General features: G+C 37.2%; 1 protein-coding gene across 1 annotated transcript; it reads left to right on the forward strand.

Annotated features, from left to right (window-relative positions):
- The first annotated feature begins 5,716 nt into the window (after positions 1 to 5,716).
- Positions 5,717 to 16,215, forward strand: ATH13 (ABC2 homolog 13). The gene is made up of 21 exons (XM_086651512.1): positions 5,717 to 6,429; positions 7,008 to 7,143; positions 8,248 to 8,414; positions 9,246 to 9,366; positions 9,444 to 9,544; positions 10,315 to 10,413; positions 11,082 to 11,192; positions 11,268 to 11,347; positions 11,450 to 11,519; positions 12,354 to 12,427; positions 12,558 to 12,627; positions 12,840 to 12,928; positions 13,034 to 13,158; positions 13,965 to 14,045; positions 14,127 to 14,187; positions 14,301 to 14,355; positions 14,448 to 14,546; positions 14,963 to 15,052; positions 15,407 to 15,466; positions 15,571 to 15,694; positions 15,816 to 16,215. The coding sequence occupies exons 1-20, from the start codon at positions 5,956 to 5,958 to the stop codon at positions 15,685 to 15,687; spliced, it is 2,280 nt and encodes a 759-aa protein (XP_086507638.1). The 5' UTR covers positions 5,717 to 5,955; the 3' UTR covers positions 15,688 to 15,694; positions 15,816 to 16,215.
- The last annotated feature ends 3,607 nt before the right edge of the window (positions 16,216 to 19,822 follow it).

The following is a 19,822-nucleotide window of genomic DNA, read 5'->3' on the forward strand; positions in this document are numbered from 1 at the left end:
TTGGCTGCAGTCCTTCTAGGACTTTGTTTTGGGAGTCTCAGAATTTGAGTTGGGCATTTCTGTGCCTACTCTATCTTGTGTTTGCAGTAGAGATAACTTCTAGACTCAGTGGAGTTCGGTTAGCTTGGGCTGGTGGTTGGTAGTGGTTTTTTTTTCAGTGTGTTTTGCAGTATTATCTTTATGGTCTTAGTGGGATGTTTAATATTATATGTGTTTAACTTATCTGTTTATTTTGGTTTTAATTTGGCTTCTTCTGTGTTATATTTTAAGTTTTAGTTTTTGACTATATCTGGGGTTGTGGTTGTTGTGAGTTGCAGCGGATTTGGTTTTTGACTAGGGTTTTCTTGCTAGTTGAGAGACCTTCTTTAGTGGAGGCGCTTTTAGTGGACGCCTTTTCTGTGGTTCTTTTCAGCCTCGGGTAGGCTTGTAGTGGACCTCTTTGGTTGGTCCGTGAGGTTCCTGTAGCGAGTGCTAGCGGAGGGTGCCTCTAGATAGCTCCTTCTTTCTTAGCTGGGTGGGCCTCTGTGCGACTAGGTGCTGTTAGTCCCCTGTGCGGTGCCCGTCCCTTAGCTAGCGGAGGGTGCCTTTAGATTGTTCCCACTATCTTAGTTGGGTGGGACTCTGCGAAACTAAGTGCTTTTAGTCCCGTTTGTAGTGCCCTTCCTGTTAGGAGGTAGTCTCTTTTGTGGTTTTGACTGAGATTGGGCTTTTTGTGGGTGACCTCTTTGGTAGGTTTAGGGTGTAGTTTCGGGTTTAGTGTAGCCAGCTTAGCTCACTTAGGTCGTTCTTGTGGTGTGTGCCCGTTAGAGCAGTCTTGGTCGGCGCAGGTAGGTCTGGCCTCCTAATGGATCCCTCCATTCTGGCTTGGAATGTCCGAGGGTGCGGGAACTTTGCCAATCGTAAACATCTTAGTGGCCTAATCAAAGAGTATAATCCTGATTTTATTTTCCTGTCGGAAACTAAATGTATTAACACTAATCTTGATAAACTTCTGAATTTAAATAGCATTTATAACAAGCATGTTATTGACCCGATCAATAAAGTCGGTGGTCTTGCCATGTATTGGTCGCCTCATTTTGATATTCAGGTTCTTTACTCTGACAACAACATGATACACGTGCAAAGCTCTTTGAGTGACAAGGATAACATGTTTTACATTACTAGCTTTTATGGAAGCCCGTACAGTAAGGATAAAACCAAGCCATGGGAGACATTAGCCCAGTTAGCCCCTGACACCCATAAACCCTGGCTAGTTATAGGAGACTTAAATTGTATTTTCGACCAATCTGAAAAGCTAGGAGGGAAAGAAGTTCAGCAGAACTCTATCGACTTAAATAAGCAGAATATTAATAATTTGGGTCTCCAGGATGTAGGCTATGTGGGAAATCCTTTTACCTGGACCAATAAACAGTTTAATGGCAACTTTATTCAAGAGAGGCTGGATAGGGCTTTAGTGAATTACTCCTGGCTTACCCATTATCCTAACTATAATTCACTCATCTGCCTACTTTAGGTTCGGATCATAACCCCATCTTCCTCTCCACCAAACCAAAATCCAATATGGGGCGTAAACCGTTTAAATTCATTCGCACATGCATGTCCCATCCTAATTGTGCTCAATTCATCAAAAACAAATGGAGTTCGCTCCCTAGTCAGATTCAAACCAAACTTAATTCCCTGGCCATTAAACTCTCGAAGTGGAACAAAGAGATTTTTGGTCACATTGATAACAACATAAAGAACCTCACCCAGCAACTCCAATTCATTCAGAATGCGGATCAATTTGGCGAGACATTCACTCAGATTGAGACACTTCTTCTTCAACAGGAAAGCATGTGGAAAGAAAAATCGAGAGTTGCGAACATCAACCTTGGCGATCGCAATACCCAGTACTTTCATGCTAAAGCCACCACGAGAAATCGGAATAATCAAATTCACTCCATTAAGCTAGAGGATAACACATGGACGTATGATGACTCTCATATAGCCAAGGTCTTTGTGAAGCACCTCTAGAATATTTCGACTTCGGTGGGCTCCTCCATTTCTAATAATCTCATTGAGTGTTTCAACCCTCAGATAACCCAAAACCAAAATGATACCCTCACTGCGATCCCGAATTTGGATGAAATCCGTAAGGCTACTTTCTCTTTAAAATCTGGAGCGGCTCCTGGGCCAGACGGATATCCTTCGCTATTCTATCAAGCTAACTGGGATACAGTTAAGGATGATCTTAATGAGATGGTTTCTGTTTTCTTTAGAGAAGCTACCCTCCCTGAGATGTCTAATCACACTCACATCTGCCTTATCCCTAAAACCAAAACCCCTCAAACTCCTGCAGATTATAGGCCTATCAGACTTCTGAACACAACTTACAAAATCATCACTAAAATCCTTGCTAATAGACTCAAGCATACTCTGGCTGATATCATCTCCCCGTGTCAAGCCGCCTATGTCCCGGGAAGGCAAATCACTGACAATATCATGATAAGCCAGGAGCTAATCCATTCCTTCAAAAAGATCAAAGGAGCGAAGAGCTATTTTGGTCTCAAGCTGGATATGTCAAAAGCTTTTGATAGGATTGAATGGAAGTATCGGGAGCATATTATGCTTCTGATGGGCTTTACTCCCGGATGGATCAGACTTGTTAGCTCCTGTCTCAATTCTAGTTCCATGGCAGTTCTGATTAATGGGCGTCCCGGGAGCACCTTTAATGTTAGCAGGGGGATTCGTCAGGGAGATCCGCTGTCGCCTTTCCTTTTCGCTATCGCTATGGAAGGTCTAAGCCGACTTCTCGACAAAAATAACGGTCCTCACCGCTTCATCGGCTTCCCGGTCGCTAATTCGGAACTCATTATCAATCATCTCCTCTTTGCCGATGACTGCATTATTTTCGGCCTAAATTCACTCGATAATATCCATAACCTCAAGATGATCCTTCGTGAATTTAGTGATGCGTCTGGTCAGATGATTAATTATTCCAAATCCAACATCTTCTTTTCCAAGAACTCTCATCCTACATTCAAGCGGATGATTATCCGTGAGCTAAAAGTTCATCAATCTTCGACGTGTGACAAATATCTTGGCACGAATCTATTCATTGGTAAAAACAAAAAATCTATCTTTCAACCCCTTCTCAATCAAATTAAAAACAAACTGGCCAAATGGCAATCCAATCTTCTCTCCCAAGCTGGTCGCTCGGTAGTTATTTCAACTATCGCAGCGGCCGTTCCCCGATACCAAATGCAGTGCTTTGCCATCCCCAAGGGCATATGTAACAGCATTGAGTCCCTCCAAAGGACTTTCTGGTGGAGAAAATCCAAAACTTTCCATACTATAAACTGGTCGGCGATTTGCAAACCAAAAAAACTGGGTGGGCTGGGATTACGCCTACCTCATCTGGATAATTTGGCCTTTCTCAGCAAAATCATTTGGCGTATTATTAATAACCCTAAAGCCATCTGGGTCAGAGTGCTCAAAAGCAAATACTTTCCTAAAACTCATTGGCCCTCTCCCCCCAAAACCACGCATTCTTGGCCTTGGAAATCTATAGTCAAACATTATGTTACGACGAATAGCCTTATATTTTGGAATATTAATACAGGAACCAACATTAACGTTTGGAGTGATTACTGGATCCCAAACCACCCCCCTCCCATAACCAACCATACAGGGGCCAATATCAAATGGGTGTCCCAACTTATTACTAATAATAATTGGAATGTGCAGATGATACAGCAATGCTTTAATGATGATATATGCAGCGCAATCCTCAGCATAAACCTTCAGAACAACCAGGAAGATAAACCGATATGGACACTCACCAAGTCAGGTAATTTTACGATAAAATCTATGTACTTTCACTTACGAACAGAAAATATGAATGTGATGCAGGACAATCTTGAATGGAAATTTATATGGAACTTGAATACAATACCACGAGTAAAGATGTTCCTCTGGAAATGTTGTACGAATAGCCTACCTGTCAAAGAAAAAATTGGCAAATTCATAGGTGATCAATTCTCCTGTATTAATTGTGATGATATTGAAACTCTTGACCATGTGCTACTGCACTGCACGTTTGCTAAGGCAATTTGGTTCAACTATAACGTGAGAACTGATCAGATTAGCTCGACTAATCAATGGATCATACAATGGAAAATACTCAAGGAAGATACTATCAACCTATATGCCAAAATACTATGGTATATTTGGAAAGCTAGATGTGATAATTGTTTTAACACGAACAAAAAGAATCCCCCACAAATCATAGAACAAATTAATAATGCGAATATAACGCCTCTCAAGTTGGAGAAAGCCACCAATAACATATGCAGGAAAACAAAGAAGAAACAAAAATGGAGACCTCCATCGACACCATATTTAAAGCTTAATGTTGACGCCTCGTTCACGAAAATCGCAGAACCAGCAGAAATAGGATGCATTATTAGAGATGAAGATTCGAATTTCATTATAGCAGCAGCCAATTCAGTCCGTAGCCAACATGCGGAAGAATGTGAAGGATTAGCTATACTTACAAGTATGCAATGGGCGATACAATTAAATATATCTCACGCTCATATAGAAAGCGACAATCAAGCTATCATCAATCACCTCAATGGCCATAATACTGCTCTACACTGGCAATCTATGAAGATAATACAACAAATTGTATCCTTTAAAAATAATTTCGAAGGAATCAAGTTCACTTACGTTCGTAGGGAAGGCAATGCTCCAGCTGATGCGTTAGCAAAATGGGGAAGAAGATATGGAGAAAGGAAAGAGTGGAGTTCAGTACCGTCTTTTGTGTCGCCTTTACTTTAGTAGTAGATGTAGTTAAGATTGTAAGGGGCAGTTTTATTTCTCTTCTATGTTTGTAGTACGCTAGTTTTTTTAATGCAATACTCTTTCATAAAAAAAAAAGTTGGAATTAGAGCATGTGAGAGATAGTTAGAGAGATCGAAACACGAGATGGAGATAGAGAGAGCCAGAGAGGGTCGGCAACTACGGTTTGGGCGTGTTCGCGGTGCTGGTGGGAGCTTGTCGCCTCCCTTGTCTCACTTCTTTCTTTCTTTTCTCTCTAACACCGACCAACCTCTTCCTTTAGCTGTGACTTGTTTGCTTATGCCCGAGGAAGCACCCGTTTTACTAACGTGTTTGGGGGTTGAGTCCCATGCCAACATGTACGGGTCTCACCCTCTCACCCACACTCCTAAAAACTACTGAAAACTATTTCATGTAAAGGTTGGATCAACTCCAATGAAAGGAGCATCTATAGATGCCCCTTTTTCTTTTGTATTTTTTTGTGGCACCTTCACTCTTCGCGGTCTGGGGCAGTTCGAGCGGATTGGCCTAATTTGTGTTCCCCTTTTCTCTTTTGTACTTTTGGTGCACCCTCACTCTTTGCGCTCCACAGGTTGGGGCAGTCTGAGTGGACTGGGTTTAATTCGTGTTCCCCTCTTGTATTTTTGGTGCACCCTCACTCTTAGCGCCTCACGGTCTGGGGGAGTCCGAGTGGATTGGGCCCAATTCGTCTTGGGCTTGACTATTGCAATCTAGGCTCAATCCGAAACCATGGGAATACAAAGAGAGGGCCACAGGGGCAGCCAAGAACCAAAAAAATAGCTCCCCATAGAGGCGCCCAAATGAAATTGCGAACACGCCACGTCATCAAATGAAAAATAAGCGGCCATAAAAAAGTTCTAATTCTCAACCAATCAAAATCTAGAGTTGGCAAATACTCATCTTCCTAAATCCCACGTGGACGTCTCTAGAACCACCCCCTATTAATTCTCCCTCTCAGTTTATTTTGTCTGTTTATCTTCTCCATCTCTCTTTCTCTCTCTCTCTAAAAATCACACTGAAACCAAAATCCCTCTCTTCTTCCTTCTTCTCCCCGAAAATTAGGGTTCAGTTCAGTCACTGAGTACTGAATAAACCCTAAAAAGCTCTCAGTAAATGGCTGCTTCTTTAACTTATTCAACTTCAACATTATCAGAACTTTGGTTCCTCAATTCAGAAACAAGGTATTCTAAACTTCGAATACCTCTTTCTAGATTTCAGTCTAGAAATTCTAGGTCATCTAAATTGGGTTTAAAGATTCGATTAGGAGCAACTAAGGAAGACCGTGGTGTAATTGTAAAGGAAGAAGAAGAAAAGAGGAATGGTGTTTTTCTGAATGGTAATGGAAGTAGTGGTTATGGTTATAAAGGATTGAGTGAGAACTCTAATGGTAGTGCTTCAGTGATTTTGAATGGGAATGGTGTGAGTAATGGGAGTTTAGTTAAGTATGTTAATGGAAATGGATCTGTTAGAGAAGTTGTGGAAGAAGAAAGTGCAGAATCAAAGAAAGGGGAAAAAAGGAAAATGAATGTGGAAGATATTGGGCAAGAGGAAGCTTGGTTTAAGCGTGGGGGTCGAAATAAGGTTGAGGTAAAAAGAAAAAAAAACTATTTTTCTTTAAATCATTAATGCCATTCCATTTTCTTTTGCTAGTAGTATTCAATTGAGAACTTTGTGAATTGCCCTAGAACAAGCAGTTTGATTTGCTAAGTTATCGTTACTTTTTGACTATCTAGATTTGGGTGAACTGTTTGACTGAATGTGGGCCAAATTAGGCTTACATAATAGTAAACTTCAACCATCTGGTTGAGAGTATCTGCAAGAAACATATGGGAAAGTCATAAAGATCAGAACTTTAACTCGTGGTGGATATTTTGCAAGCCTTATGCCGTTATGCGTGATTGATGTGCATTATGGTTTGTGGTCGAATAGAGCCCGGCCCAAAAATTTGATTGCCAATCCACAGTTTATGAGCTTATAGAACCGAGTGCTGTCGATGCCAAATGTCTTATATTTAAATGCTAATGGTTTCACGTATAAAGATTCCTAAGTTTTGCGGATAGAGTATCAAAATTAACTTGCACGATGTTGTTTAGGACTAGTCAGATATTTGTTTGGTCATCTTACTTCAAAACCTTGATTTCTTTGTAATTTATGGTGTTATACAGGTCTCGGTTACACCTGGTGGCCGTTGGAATAGATTCAAAACATACTCAACAATACAAAGAACTTTGGAGATTTGGGGATCTGTTTTAACCTTTATCGTTAAGGTTTGGCTTACCAACCAAAAGTTCACTTATCGAGGCAAGTCACCTCTCTCTTAGATCTCAAAATTAAGAAAAGACATGAAGGGTATGTCCCATACTATGCATCAAACTTATGTCATTACGCTTTACATGGATGTGATACAAGCTCCATGTACAAAATTAGGATATCTTGCTTGTGAATGATGTAGGCTTTGGGACAGTGTATGAGGGTAGTGCCCCTGAAAGTGTAAATATTAGCTATGTACTTAAAATTTGATGTTTCCATCACAATTTTTGCCCAGATTTACTAAAATAATATGCTTCCTTGAGAAGTGTTGAACTTGTTATACATCATTGCGATAGTCACTGAATATGGAAGGCCCAAAGCTGATGAAAATGCGTTGGCAAAAGCTTCAATAGAGGTTTACGATCTTTGTGATGAGAGTTCTATTACTTGCAGCCCACTTGTGGTAAATGGGCCTTCCAAATTCAGCCGGTGTGACCAAGATGTGGTCAAAGCAAGTGGAACACTTTAGTGCAAGTTGGCAATGATAACTCATCTCAACTTTATAAGAAGGTCCATGATAGTTTGATTTCACTTAAGGGGTATTGCTACTTAGAATTTACTTAATATAACATTACAAATTTGCAAGGGGATCATGCAGACGTGCCCTGATAACTGTCTGTATCTCTGGGCTCAAACATTCTAACTTATCTCTTTTATGTTCATTCTTCAACACAACCCTTACAATATCTTTGTCATCTTGTCATACTTCCTACATGTGAAGGCCTAATTACTTACAGCTGAATACAAATTTTTGTTCCAGTGGTGTTTCTTGAAGTGATCATTCAATTCATTTTATTTAAATAAGTCTTGCCTTGCTCTCTGTGATTTATAGATAGGACTTTTTGTCAATTTAGCAACTAGCTAAAATGCTAGCCTCGAGGAACATGAAATATTGCATGAATCATCAAAGATCTTGCATGTATAGTTAATAAAGTGTACTGAGATGCATGAAACCATATAGCCTTGTGAGGTTCCAGTTTATTATAGAAGTAGTAAATGTTTCAATCGAGTACCTTTATTGCTGTTCTGTGGTTCTGAAATCAAATTGATTTTATTCAACTATTTAAGTTTTACCGGACAAATTGGAACGTACAGGTGGAATGACTGAAGAGAAAAAGGTTTTAAGGAGAAAAACTGTTGCTAAGTGGTTAAAAGAAACCATTTTGAGATTAGGCCCTACATTTATAAAAATCGGCCAGCAGTTCTCTACGAGGGTGGATATCCTTCCTCAGGAATATGTTGACCAGTTGTCCGAACTTCAGGTACTTTTGTTGGAGAACTATTATCATGGTACCTAATAGCATTTTTTATTTGCCGCTTTTAGTTTCTTATTATTTTTCTCACAAAAATTAGGATTTGTAGAAACTGTTTTTCCACAGTAGATAGAAGGTTGATTTCCTTTCACAGATTTGGATTTCTTAATGGATCTGGGACATTTGAAATGATTTTTATTTCATTTGTGTTGTTAGTAGCTTGACATATCAATCAAAAGTCCTCTTTCTGTATGCATTTCACAAGTTGGCTTGAAATTCTTCTCTGGTATTCATTCTTTGAAGTTTGAACTATTTCTAGTATCATGTCTGCTGCCATCCTTGTCCATTTTCACCTTGGTGTCTTTTGAATTGGTTAGATTTTTAAGGACCTCTTTCCCCAATTCCTTGATCCTACAAGGAATGCTCATTTTCGCTATCATCCTTGTCCATTTTCACCCTTGGTTTCTTTTGAACTGTTTATATCTCTAAAAACCTCTTTTTGCAAACCCTTGACACTACAAGGAGTGCCTCTAATTGGTAATACATTCTATATTTGATCAGACCATCGAAATTGCCTGGAACACTTGAAAACAAACTAAATATGATATGAGCATGGTGTATTTTGAAATATCCAGCTTACCTGTTTGGCGGTTGAATGTTTTATATTTTATAGTTATTTTGGAGTTTAATATGCTTTTAAGCGTCATGTGAGTCATAAGCATATATTAAGCTGAAGTGTACTAATATGTCTGTTGCTACGTTCATAATTCATCATGCTTACATTCGTATTTTGAGCCTCTTCAGCTAACTATCATTCATCAACTTATGATCTAAATGTAGGACCAAGTTCCACCATTCCCATCAGAAACTGCGGTGTCTATAGTCGAAGAGGAACTTGGAGCTCCTGTTAGTGAAATTTTTGATCGGTTTGAATATGAGCCTATAGCTGCTGCTAGTCTTGGTAATGTCAATTTAGTTTGACCTGTGACGGTACTTATGAATGGAAATTCAGAATATCTAATCTGTTCTATTGCACAGGCCAGGTACATCGGGCAAGATTGAGAAACCAGGAAGTCGTGATAAAAGTACAGAGGCCTGGTCTCAAGGATCTATTTGATATTGATCTGAAAAATTTGAGGGTTAGATTGGCTGAACATCCCTATTTGAGTTGTCATATTACGTTAAATTTCATTACTTACCCTGGTGATGCAATTATTTCTGTTTTATTAAATTTTACTTGTGTAGTATCATTGTACTTTATGTTGTCTCGTGATTTGTTTTACATATATTAAGTACACTTAAATTGGCGATGTTGACTCGCTTATGTCATTCCTAATCAATTATCACCTTCTTGTGCTATAGTTATGGATATTATTGTCCTCTCTGATAAGGCCTGTTTGGTATTTGCAAAAACTAGTCAGTCTAGAATTAATCCATTTAATCAGCCACGCCCTTGAGGTAACGACATATTTCAGTTGAAGACTTGTTTATTTCTCTCTTCACCTCGATCATCTTGACTATGCTGAAATACTACATTGAGCTATGTTTTACTTGCCCTATGATAGGCTGGTAGATTTTCAGTTTCTAGTTTAGAAACTGTCTAATTTCCCATTGACGAGATGCTTGGCTTGCTAGTTGTGTGAAATACTAATAGAATCCTTGAGATGATTGCTATAATTTACGTTCTTCTTTAGCTAGATCACAAGCTTAAGTAACTTAAAAGGCATGCTTTTAGATATATAGACTTATATATGCAGTTATTAATTCTCTCAAAAAAAATTCAGTATTAGTGTAAAACCGTTTTCTTTTCCTAAAAGATTCCAGATTCGCATGTGGAAGTGCGAAAATCTCTATGGGAAACTGGCATTCCGACTTTTGACTTCAGAATCTTGGTTTGTTGTGACCACAGGTAATAGCTGAGTATCTTCAGAAGATTGACCCGAAGTCAGATGGGGCCAAGAGGGATTGGGTTGCTATCTATGATGAATGCGCGAATGTCTTGTATCAGGTTGGCTTCCAGTTAGACACTCCATCTTAGTGAGCACAAGAAAAGGAACATGTTAGATAAAATTGAACTGGGGAAACTAAACTTAATGAGAGGAAAGGAGCATAACAAATAAGCAATAAATAGCCAATTAGTATAACTCAAGTAGTTGTCTATACGTAGAAAATCATGCTGTCTATGTGGCTCAGTGTGGGAGACATGGCTATAAGTTACAGGAAAGGAGCATAACAAATAAGCAATAACTAGCCAATTAGTATAACTCAAGTAGTGGTTATGTCTATACGTAGAAAATCATGCTGTCTATGTGGCTCAGTGTGGGAGACGTGGCTATAAGTTACCTAAGATGGCTTGAACTCGATATTGGTGTTCATGTCTATGACAACTTGGGACCCTGCAGGTCCAGGGATGGCATGACATTCAGCAAGTTAACTGCAGTAGAACAAATAATATAAAAGTTGATACATTTTACTTAGTGGAACTATATTGCCTCTTATTGGCGAGATTTTATCATCTTCACTCAAAAATGGACTTTCTGTAAGTCCCAACTGTTTCACTTCAATCCCTCCTAGAGACTACTAAATATTACATTCTCATTTCTCAATTCTCGCCACCTATGTGATGCTCAGTTTGTTTATGATAATGGTTACTCATATAATCAAAGTTATGTCCAGGAAATTGATTATACCCAAGAAGCGACTAATGCGGAACTCTTCGCGAATAACTTTAAAGATATGGATTATGTGAAAGTCCCATCCATAATCTGGGAGTACACCACACCTCAGGTTCCAACTCAACAACTTTCCAGGTTCTATTGCATTCAATTTTTCCTTTAATTAACCTGTACATTTTTGCTGTAGGTTCTGACGATGGAGTATGTTCCAGGGATAAAAATAAATAGGATAAAAGCCTTAGATCAACTAGGTGTTGATCGCAAACGGTGAGGAGATGTAACACATGGGTGCTAACTTTTACTAAAATTGGGAGTTCAGATGTTACCTTGCTACTTCATAACAATTTCGATTTTTTGTTCTCTTTGCAGGTTGGGAAGATATGCTGTTGAGTCTTACTTGGAACAGATCTTGTCTCATGGTTTTTTTCATGCGGATCCTGTGAGTTTTTGCTCGACTTTAAATTGATTAGTACTTATAGCAAAGAAGTATCTTTTCTTTGTCCAAGAGAAAAGTAATAGCAAAAGAATGGTTGATTTAGGATAGGCATACATGAGATATTCATGGTATAAGAATTAGGAACGAACCTGCAACCTGAACCATATATAATATAGACAGACATTGATATTTATGTAACTTTTGTACTTATGAGTTTGGTATTATATCTGCTGCATATTCAATGAAAGCATTAAGGGTTCAATTTTATGCGATTAACATCTTTGTCCATCTAGGTAATGTTGAGAGACTAATGTTTAATGGACCGGTGTTAAATTCAGCAAGGATTTTTGGACTCGCCAACTCATCCTTCATATGTTTTCCTGTTAAAAAAAGATCATGCGACTCAAAAGTTATTAAGAACTACTGAACTACATACACTTTGTTTCAACTTGACCTTTGGGTTTGGTTTTTGATTTTGTTGTAATAAGTTTCTTTGAGCCAAGTCGAACTTGACTTGGGTTAATTGGCATTTGACTCACTTGAGTCAACCTAGTTTCCGAACCTGACGATTTTGACTCTCAGTTCCGAAAATTTATTTTATTCGTTATGAAGTTCATTACTTTGGACTAGAAAATGCCAGTAGCAGAAACCATACTCTTTTCCATGGTGTCACAACCCAACTTATGGTGTATTATTGTATATATTGTTTACAAAATTTTGATTACATTTATTGAACTACTGTAGGTATTTTTCAAAATTTTCTCATGTTTACTTTTTGTGGGGCATAACATCAAGTACTTTCAGGGTTTTAACTAGCATCCCTTTTTACATTTCTAGCACCCTGGAAATATTGCTGTTGATGATGTTAACGGAGGAAGGCTTATATTTTATGATTTTGGAATGATGGGAAGGTAGTATCTACTTCCTATATGATCTTTATGTACTTTTGTTACTTGACAAATTTAATCTCAATTTTAGAGTATCGTTGAGTTGGAAAAATTATTAATGCTTTTATACAACACTGTTTCCTAAACTATGCAGCATAAGTCCAAACATCAGAGAGGGGTTACTTGAAGCATTTTATGGAGTTTATGAGAAGGATCCTGATAAGGTACCTTTTTAGTGATTACCCTTTGTTATCAAAAGGTTTATTTCAGAATATTACTTATAATCTGTACTCTGAAAGGCTCGCACTGATGCTGTATTCGTAACACTCGTTTTTTAATATCTTTAAGTTTGTTATTGTATTTTATATGATTTTATTTATGTTTCTTTTTACATACTTGGGTATACTGAAGTTGGAGAATCTGTTCCTTCATGCAGGTGCTTCAGGCCATGGTTCAGATGGGTGTTCTTGTACCTACCGGAGATTTGACAGCAGTCAGAAGGACAGCCCAGTTCTTTCTCAATAGGTGAATAGAGTAGCTAAAAGAAAAGAAGAGAATAGCAAAGAGTGGAGTACTTGTGGTTGAGCTACTTTTTCGTCCCATAACCAATTAACTTAATACTTCTTACAGCTTCGAAGAGCGACTTGCAGCACAAAGAAAGGAGAAAGAGAAAGCCACAGCAGAACTTGGATTTAAACAGCCGTTGAGCAAGGAGGAAAGGACAGAGAAGAAGAAGCAGAGACTAGCTGCAATTGGTATGACACTATTCAAACTAGGGGTGGGCGTCCGTCGGTTACCAACCATTTTTTATCAATTAAAACCAAACTAACCAAGCATTCGGTTTATTTCTTTCGGTTGAGTTTGGTTTGGCTTGGTTCGGTTGATCTGTTCAACCAATTGAAAGTACACTTTTTAAAGCATAAAGTTTAGCTTAAATGCCATGTGAAGTCCATATGAACTGGTCAAATTACTTTTTTCATCATGCACAATGGAAATTATCTTTATAGAAGAGAGTATAACTTGTGAATGAGCTACGAGTTTTATCAACATGGCCAAATATTACCTATATCAGTTGGTTCAGTTCGTTTGGTTCTCAGATACTTAAAGGCTCAAGCACCACCAACCGCCTTGGCTTGGTTTGGCATAGAAACATATCGGTTTAGTTTGCTTTGGTTTATTTTTGCGGCTTTGCTCACCCCTAATTCAAGCCCTGGATTAGACAAGGTGCAAGGAGGTTGACCTGGATAACCTTGTATATATTAGACCTAGATTAGTTGAGTCAATCTAGCTGCAGAATCCTATCACGCTCATGTCTAGACAGAGGATAAGCTGAGGAGAACTGGGGGGAATAATAGTTTGGTAATTTTACGCTAATGTTTCCGCTTAGTCCAAAATGACTTGAATACCCTTGGGGTTTAATGTGATCAATGTAGAAACCTTTTCTTTCCGTTAGTTCAATATTAGCTATCAAACTTTTTCCTTTTTGTTTCACTCGGTATGGCACTCTGATTGTACGAGTAGGAGGATTTTTGGTAAACAATATTGTTGTTATCTGTTTCAGGAGAAGATCTATTGGCTATTGCTGCTGATCAACCTTTTCGTTTTCCTGCCACCTTCACATTTGTTGTTCGAGCATTTTCTGGTATAGAGCTAAAGTAACTTTGACAGGTATTGACTGTTGGTTGTGAACTTCATTCTCAGAACATAGTTTTTATTCTTGCAGTATTAGATGGTATCGGGAAGGGTCTTGATCCCCGATTTGACATTACAGAAATTGCTAAACCGTGAGTAGCACCTACTATCTGTTCAAAGTTTTCTCCGAGAGGTTGATGTGTTCCTCCTCCAAGTCTGTCTTTTTTAAATCTATCTAATATTATTACATGCTTGGTTTTGCTAGCTATGCACTGGAGTTGCTAAGATTTCGTGAAGCTGGTGTTGAGGTTATTGTTCAGGCAAGCTTCTTCGTCTTTCTAGATCGTTATTTTTTTCATCAAGGTATCACTAGTGATTCATCCTTTTTTACTATATGATGAAAATATCTCAGGACTTCAAGAAAAGATGGAATCGACAATCTCAGGCATTCTACAACTTATTTAGGCAGGCTGACAGAGTTGAAAAGCTCGCCGAAATTATTCAACGACTAGTAATGATTTAACACCTTTACTAGTTGTTTAATTTATGTATTTTGGTTTTTGGTCAACTTCATGCTTCTGTACTCCTATGTTGGGAAAATATCCCCTCGTAGACCAAGGTATGTTTCTTGACCCACAAATTCTCGGGTAACTCCACTCATTGGCAAATGATTGAGTCCCCACAAGATTAATGTTGTGGTACTAGAGCTAGGCCAGAACACGTGAAAGATTCAATGGTTACACGTGTTTGACGTCACCCAACAAGAGAACACGTGTTAGGCTCAAAGAATGCCAGACGTGAGGGTGTGTGCGAGCATACTCCCACATGGACAAAAGGAAGTTTCATGACCAACAATATACTACTTGAGCCCTCTCTACTCATTGCCAATTAATTGTATGTTTCTCATCCATTTCTCTTCTTTCTCAGGAACAAGGTGACCTGAAGCTTCGGGTTCGTACATTGGAGTCTGAAAGGGCTTTCTTACGTGTTGCAGCTGTGCAGAAGACCGTGGGAAATGTGAGTTCTCATTCTCGCTTATCAAACTGAAAAATTTACAAAATCTGCTAAAGTTATTTAGCTTTTGGCGATTCTCTAGTAAAATGAAGAGTAGACAATAAAATGTATCTATATGCTCATGAAAAATATCATAATGTCATCGACAAAACAAGTCAAGCAAATCAGAAAGATTTGCAGACAAGGCATCTTCACTCTTGACTCGTTTTCTCCAACCTTTTTAAAACTTGTCTAGAAGCTATAGATACTTCCACTTCTATCTTTTATCGACTCATTGCAGATACAACATGATTCATAAAGTTCCGGTGGAAATATCTTTTGTTTGTTGATCTGAATCTCTCTTTAACTTATAAACAGGCAGTAATTGCTGGAAGTCTTATAAACCTTGCCACAATTCTGTATCTCAATTCTGTTCGGGTAAGTTATTCAATTTATTTTGCTGCCCAAAATCACATAAGTTGCCATTTCTGAAATTTCGTTTTCTCTTCTGTTTCTCACAAACGTTTGTGCTACCTCTTTAGTTGCCTGCCATAGGAGCATATATCACCTGTGCAGTTTTCAGCATGCAAGTTCTCTTTGGTCTTCTCAAGGTGAAAAAATTGGATCAACAAGAGAAGTTGATCACAGGCACTGCTTGAAACGTTGGTGAGCCTAATCTTCTTTATAACGAATATCAATGAATCAAAACCAGAAATGTTAAAATTTTACGTATTATTCTGTCGTTCTTTATCTGACAGATTTGAATTTGAACTTCAATTTTCAACAGGACAAGGGAAAAAGAAAACTATCTTCCCAAATGAGAATACGATTTCTTCAAAGCTGAGCGGAATCAAGTGGTGCAAATCTTGTCGTAGATATCCCTTAACTTTCCAGCATTAGCTAACGAAGATTCCATGGATTCTTGCAGAGCAATGTATAGCTTATATATAATGTTTTATTCGAGATACTCTTTCTCGGTTTATCACTTTCCTTCCTTAGAAAGAGTACCTTGTAAAATTGTATCTTTGTGTTAGCAGACCGATCGATGGGAGGCCCATGGTTTCTGGAGAGTTTCAACTTTGAACCCCAAAACTCTAGTTTGATTTTGTTTAAGAGCCCATGTTGTAATCAGCCCAAACTATGTAATTAGCAACAAAGTTAAGTATAACAGAAGTCATTACCTCTTATATAGTATCCATATCGCATTCTCCTCGAACCACACTTTCTTTGTGAGCGATTTGCTGGTACTGATAATATGGGATTTTGTCATGTTTTTAGTGGTTATGCATTATAGTATGAAAAACGAAACTGTTAATCGATTTAATTTATCTTAATTTACTTGCTTTTATTTTTTTTGAGAAATCGACTACGATCTACGTTAGTCTTTACAAGGCATTGATACATCATGAAGATGTGATGACCACGAAACTGTCTAATTTAAATCATAATGAAAGAGACCTAAAACTTGACAAATTTATTGCAATATTTACGTTGTATATTACTTAAAGGCCGCGGCTTTGGGGAATAAAGAAAATTTTCCGAGGAATAAAGACTTTTTTTAAAACTAGTCGCATAAGATTGACTTTTTATGTTTCTTTTTATTGCTAAGGGGCTTCTAATTTTAGAAGATGCTATAAGAAAAGCTCCTCCATCTCATCACCTCTCTCTACCACTTCATCTTCTCGACACCTCATCATCTTCTCCGGCGAAAGTCGCAGGCCGGCTAATTTTCCGGTCGGCGACCTTCAAACAAAATTTTTTTTTTTTCCTCTCTCGCTCTCTCTCTAAATTTTTTTCTTTTCTCTCTCTCTCTCTCTCTAGAACAGATATAGAGAGAGAGGAGAGAGAAAATTTAAAAAATAAATAAATAATTTATGTTTGAAGGTCGCCGGAGAAGATGATGAGGTGTCGAGAAGATGAAGTGGCAGAGAGAACAGATGAAGTGGCAAAGAGAACAGATGAGATGGAGGAGAACTTTTAAAAAAATGTATTTTGTATTCCCATAAAAATTTATTCTCCGGAGAATTTTCAAAAAAATCTGGATTCCCTCGAGAATTTATTCCCCGGAGAATTTTCTTTATTCCCCAAAGCCGCGGCCTGCTTAAATTACATGGGACAAATCTCATATAAATATATTAGAATCTAAAACTTTAGAAAATTTCTTGAAGCATAAAACGGCTAAATATAGTAATTTTAGAGAGATTTTAACATTGTCCCCCACTCTTAAATCAATATTAGGACTACACTCCCGTTTTTAAAGACTTTTGATTTACAGCCCCATGTGGACGGAAACCGTCAGATCGGGGTTAAGTTTCAAGTGTGCAAATTAAGCTTGTCAATGGATATCCGAATATTTGACATCCAGTCCGCATCCGTATTCAAATTTTAAAAAAATATTCAAAATTTCGGATATCGAGTACGGATTCGGATATTCCTAATCGGATATCGAATACTGATACACTAATATTCGATCCGATAAATATCCATATCCGATAAGTAATATAAAAAAAAAATTTAAATTTATTCATAATAATATATAAAATGTATGGTTGAGATTTATTTTTTGGATCTAATGGTTAAAAATTTAAAAGAAAATTTTGAAATTTTGTTAAAGTTTCGGATATCGAGTATTATCCGATATCCATTAATATTATCGGATTCAGATATTGATTTATAATATCCGTTAGATAATTATCGGATACAGGATATGTCTATATCTGATCCGATAAGCTACCGTTTACAGGCCTAGTGCGAATTGCACATGCGACTAAGGACAAAAATACCCCGTTAAGATATCTATTCAACTCAAGCCCATCTTTTTTCCTTAATAATTAAATTTAAAAATATCTAAGATTCTAATAAAAGCATATAACGCTCCTACTTTTATACTGAAACAATATTATTATATACTATAATTGATTTTTAGATCTCATAAATGGCTTATTAATTATTTAAGTTCCATTTTAGTAATTAGAGAATGTTGAAGCATATAACACTCCTACTTTGATTAGCCAAATAGTTAAAGTGGATCAACCATTAATTAAGGACCAAAAATCTAAATCTCTCATATTATAATAAGGACAGAGATATGACAATAAATAGAAACTTGAAAAAATAAAATCTTCATATAATAAGGTTTTTAATTATTAATTATGTCTTTGTGATTTCTTTCCCTAGAATGAAACAAAGAAGGTAAAATCTTTTCCTCTCTATTTATATAAATATATAGGACATGACTTCACTCTCACACAAAACAAATTCTCTAATAAATATTTTTCAAGTGAAAATAAAGATCATGGAGATGAAGTCCATATTCTTCATTGTTCTGTTTGTCCTCTCAATCACTGCAGGTGACATATCTTTCTCTTGTTCATGTGTTTATGTTGATTTTTAGTAAAGATAATTTACAATTTATTTTTTATGTTAGTATTATTTAGTATTTTACAATCGTTACTTTCAACATTTTTTTTTCTTTTGAGAGATTACAACTAGATAATTCATAATTGTAGCAAAAATAAATCATGCTCTCTCTCTATTCTAATATTGTTAGAGGGGATGTTATCGAGGACGAAAGAAAAATTTATGCACAGAGAAGTGCTTTCTTTTTTGGATATTAATTACGATAGTCATTACAATGGTATTGATACATCTGTACAATGTGATAAACACTTCTAATTCCTTTATTTATACTCCAAGTTCAACAACCTTGAATTCGAATCTAAGACTAGATGCACAACTAATTGGACTACCAGTTGTTGGTTGCATATAGAAGTATTGATGTATATAAACTATTGTAATAGATGAAGTATCACGCTAATTTCTATATGCGCAAAAAAAAATTGAATAGACATTCAAATGGGAATTATGAGTAAGCAATATGTGGATTCTTCATATAGATAAATTCAAATGTTGATATATGCTAGTTTCTAGTGGGAGGTTTATGCTTCTTCCTTAATTTAAACCTAAAGTTAGAAGATAATTATAACAATGACTTTGATATATATACTAATAAAGGAGATGAGTTGTGGTAGTAATCAAAATTTGATGGTGATAATATTTGTAGGTGTGAATGGCAAAAGAAGAGTAGGGGAGGGAAGTGGGAAATTGGAAGTATGCTTGGAGGAGATAGAACAGGACTTCCCATGTTCTAATGAATCTTGCCTGCAAGAATGCATTGTCAAGTTTGAAAATGCCATGTCTGCAGTTTGCGATCCAGTTCCTTTTCCTGGCAAATGTGTTTGTTCTCTTGAATGTTAGATCTCTCTCTCTCTCTATGGACAGACTCTTGTACTACTTTGAATAATATATGTAAAACCCTAGAACACGGAGTTCATATAGAATTTTAATTTTAATCGCTACACACATTCTGTGACCTAGAACAAAGGCAAATTGTGTCAAAATATATCTAAATATCAATATTAGATTTTTTTTTTGGTTTTTATCTTTCTATGTTCATTCACAACATGACATATGACCAACTCGCCAAAAATGACCCTCAAAAGATGACCAGCTTCTAAACTGGTCCTTAAAGATGGCCAGTCTCCAAAAGGGCCTCTATAGATGACCAGTTTCTAAAACGGCCCTTACCTCTAAAGTCGACGAAATACGGTCACGGACAGGTGGGTGACTGGTCCTGCCGATGACAACGGAAAAAAAAATACTTTTCAACTTATATTAAAACTACTGCCTTTTCTTCTAGGTCCTATTTTGTATGCCCTCAAATTTCTAATTGGAAACAGTCTATCTTATTCAAGTTGCACACTGAATTTTAGATATGGTCCAAACTCTTCATTG

This window comes from Eschscholzia californica, unplaced genomic scaffold (assembly GCF_041429995.1).
Source record: "Eschscholzia californica isolate CP2 unplaced genomic scaffold, dmEscCali1.0.p SCAF_1, whole genome shotgun sequence".
Lineage (NCBI taxonomy): Eukaryota > Viridiplantae > Streptophyta > Magnoliopsida > Ranunculales > Papaveraceae > Eschscholzia > Eschscholzia californica.

What these genes read in the sequence shown, in the direction of transcription:
- ATH13 (XM_086651512.1), top strand. Translation starts at nt 5,956, where the DNA reads ATGGCTGCTTCTTTAACTTATTCAACTTCAACATTATCAGAACTTTGG. An exon ending in ATGAGAAGGATCCTGATAAG is followed by an intron (nt 12,628 to 12,839) that starts GTACCTTTTTAG and finishes TCCTTCATGCAG; the next exon opens with GTGCTTCAGGCCATGGTTCA. An exon ending in CCGAAATTATTCAACGACTA is followed by an intron (nt 14,547 to 14,962) that starts GTAATGATTTAA and finishes CTTCTTTCTCAG; the next exon opens with GAACAAGGTGACCTGAAGCT.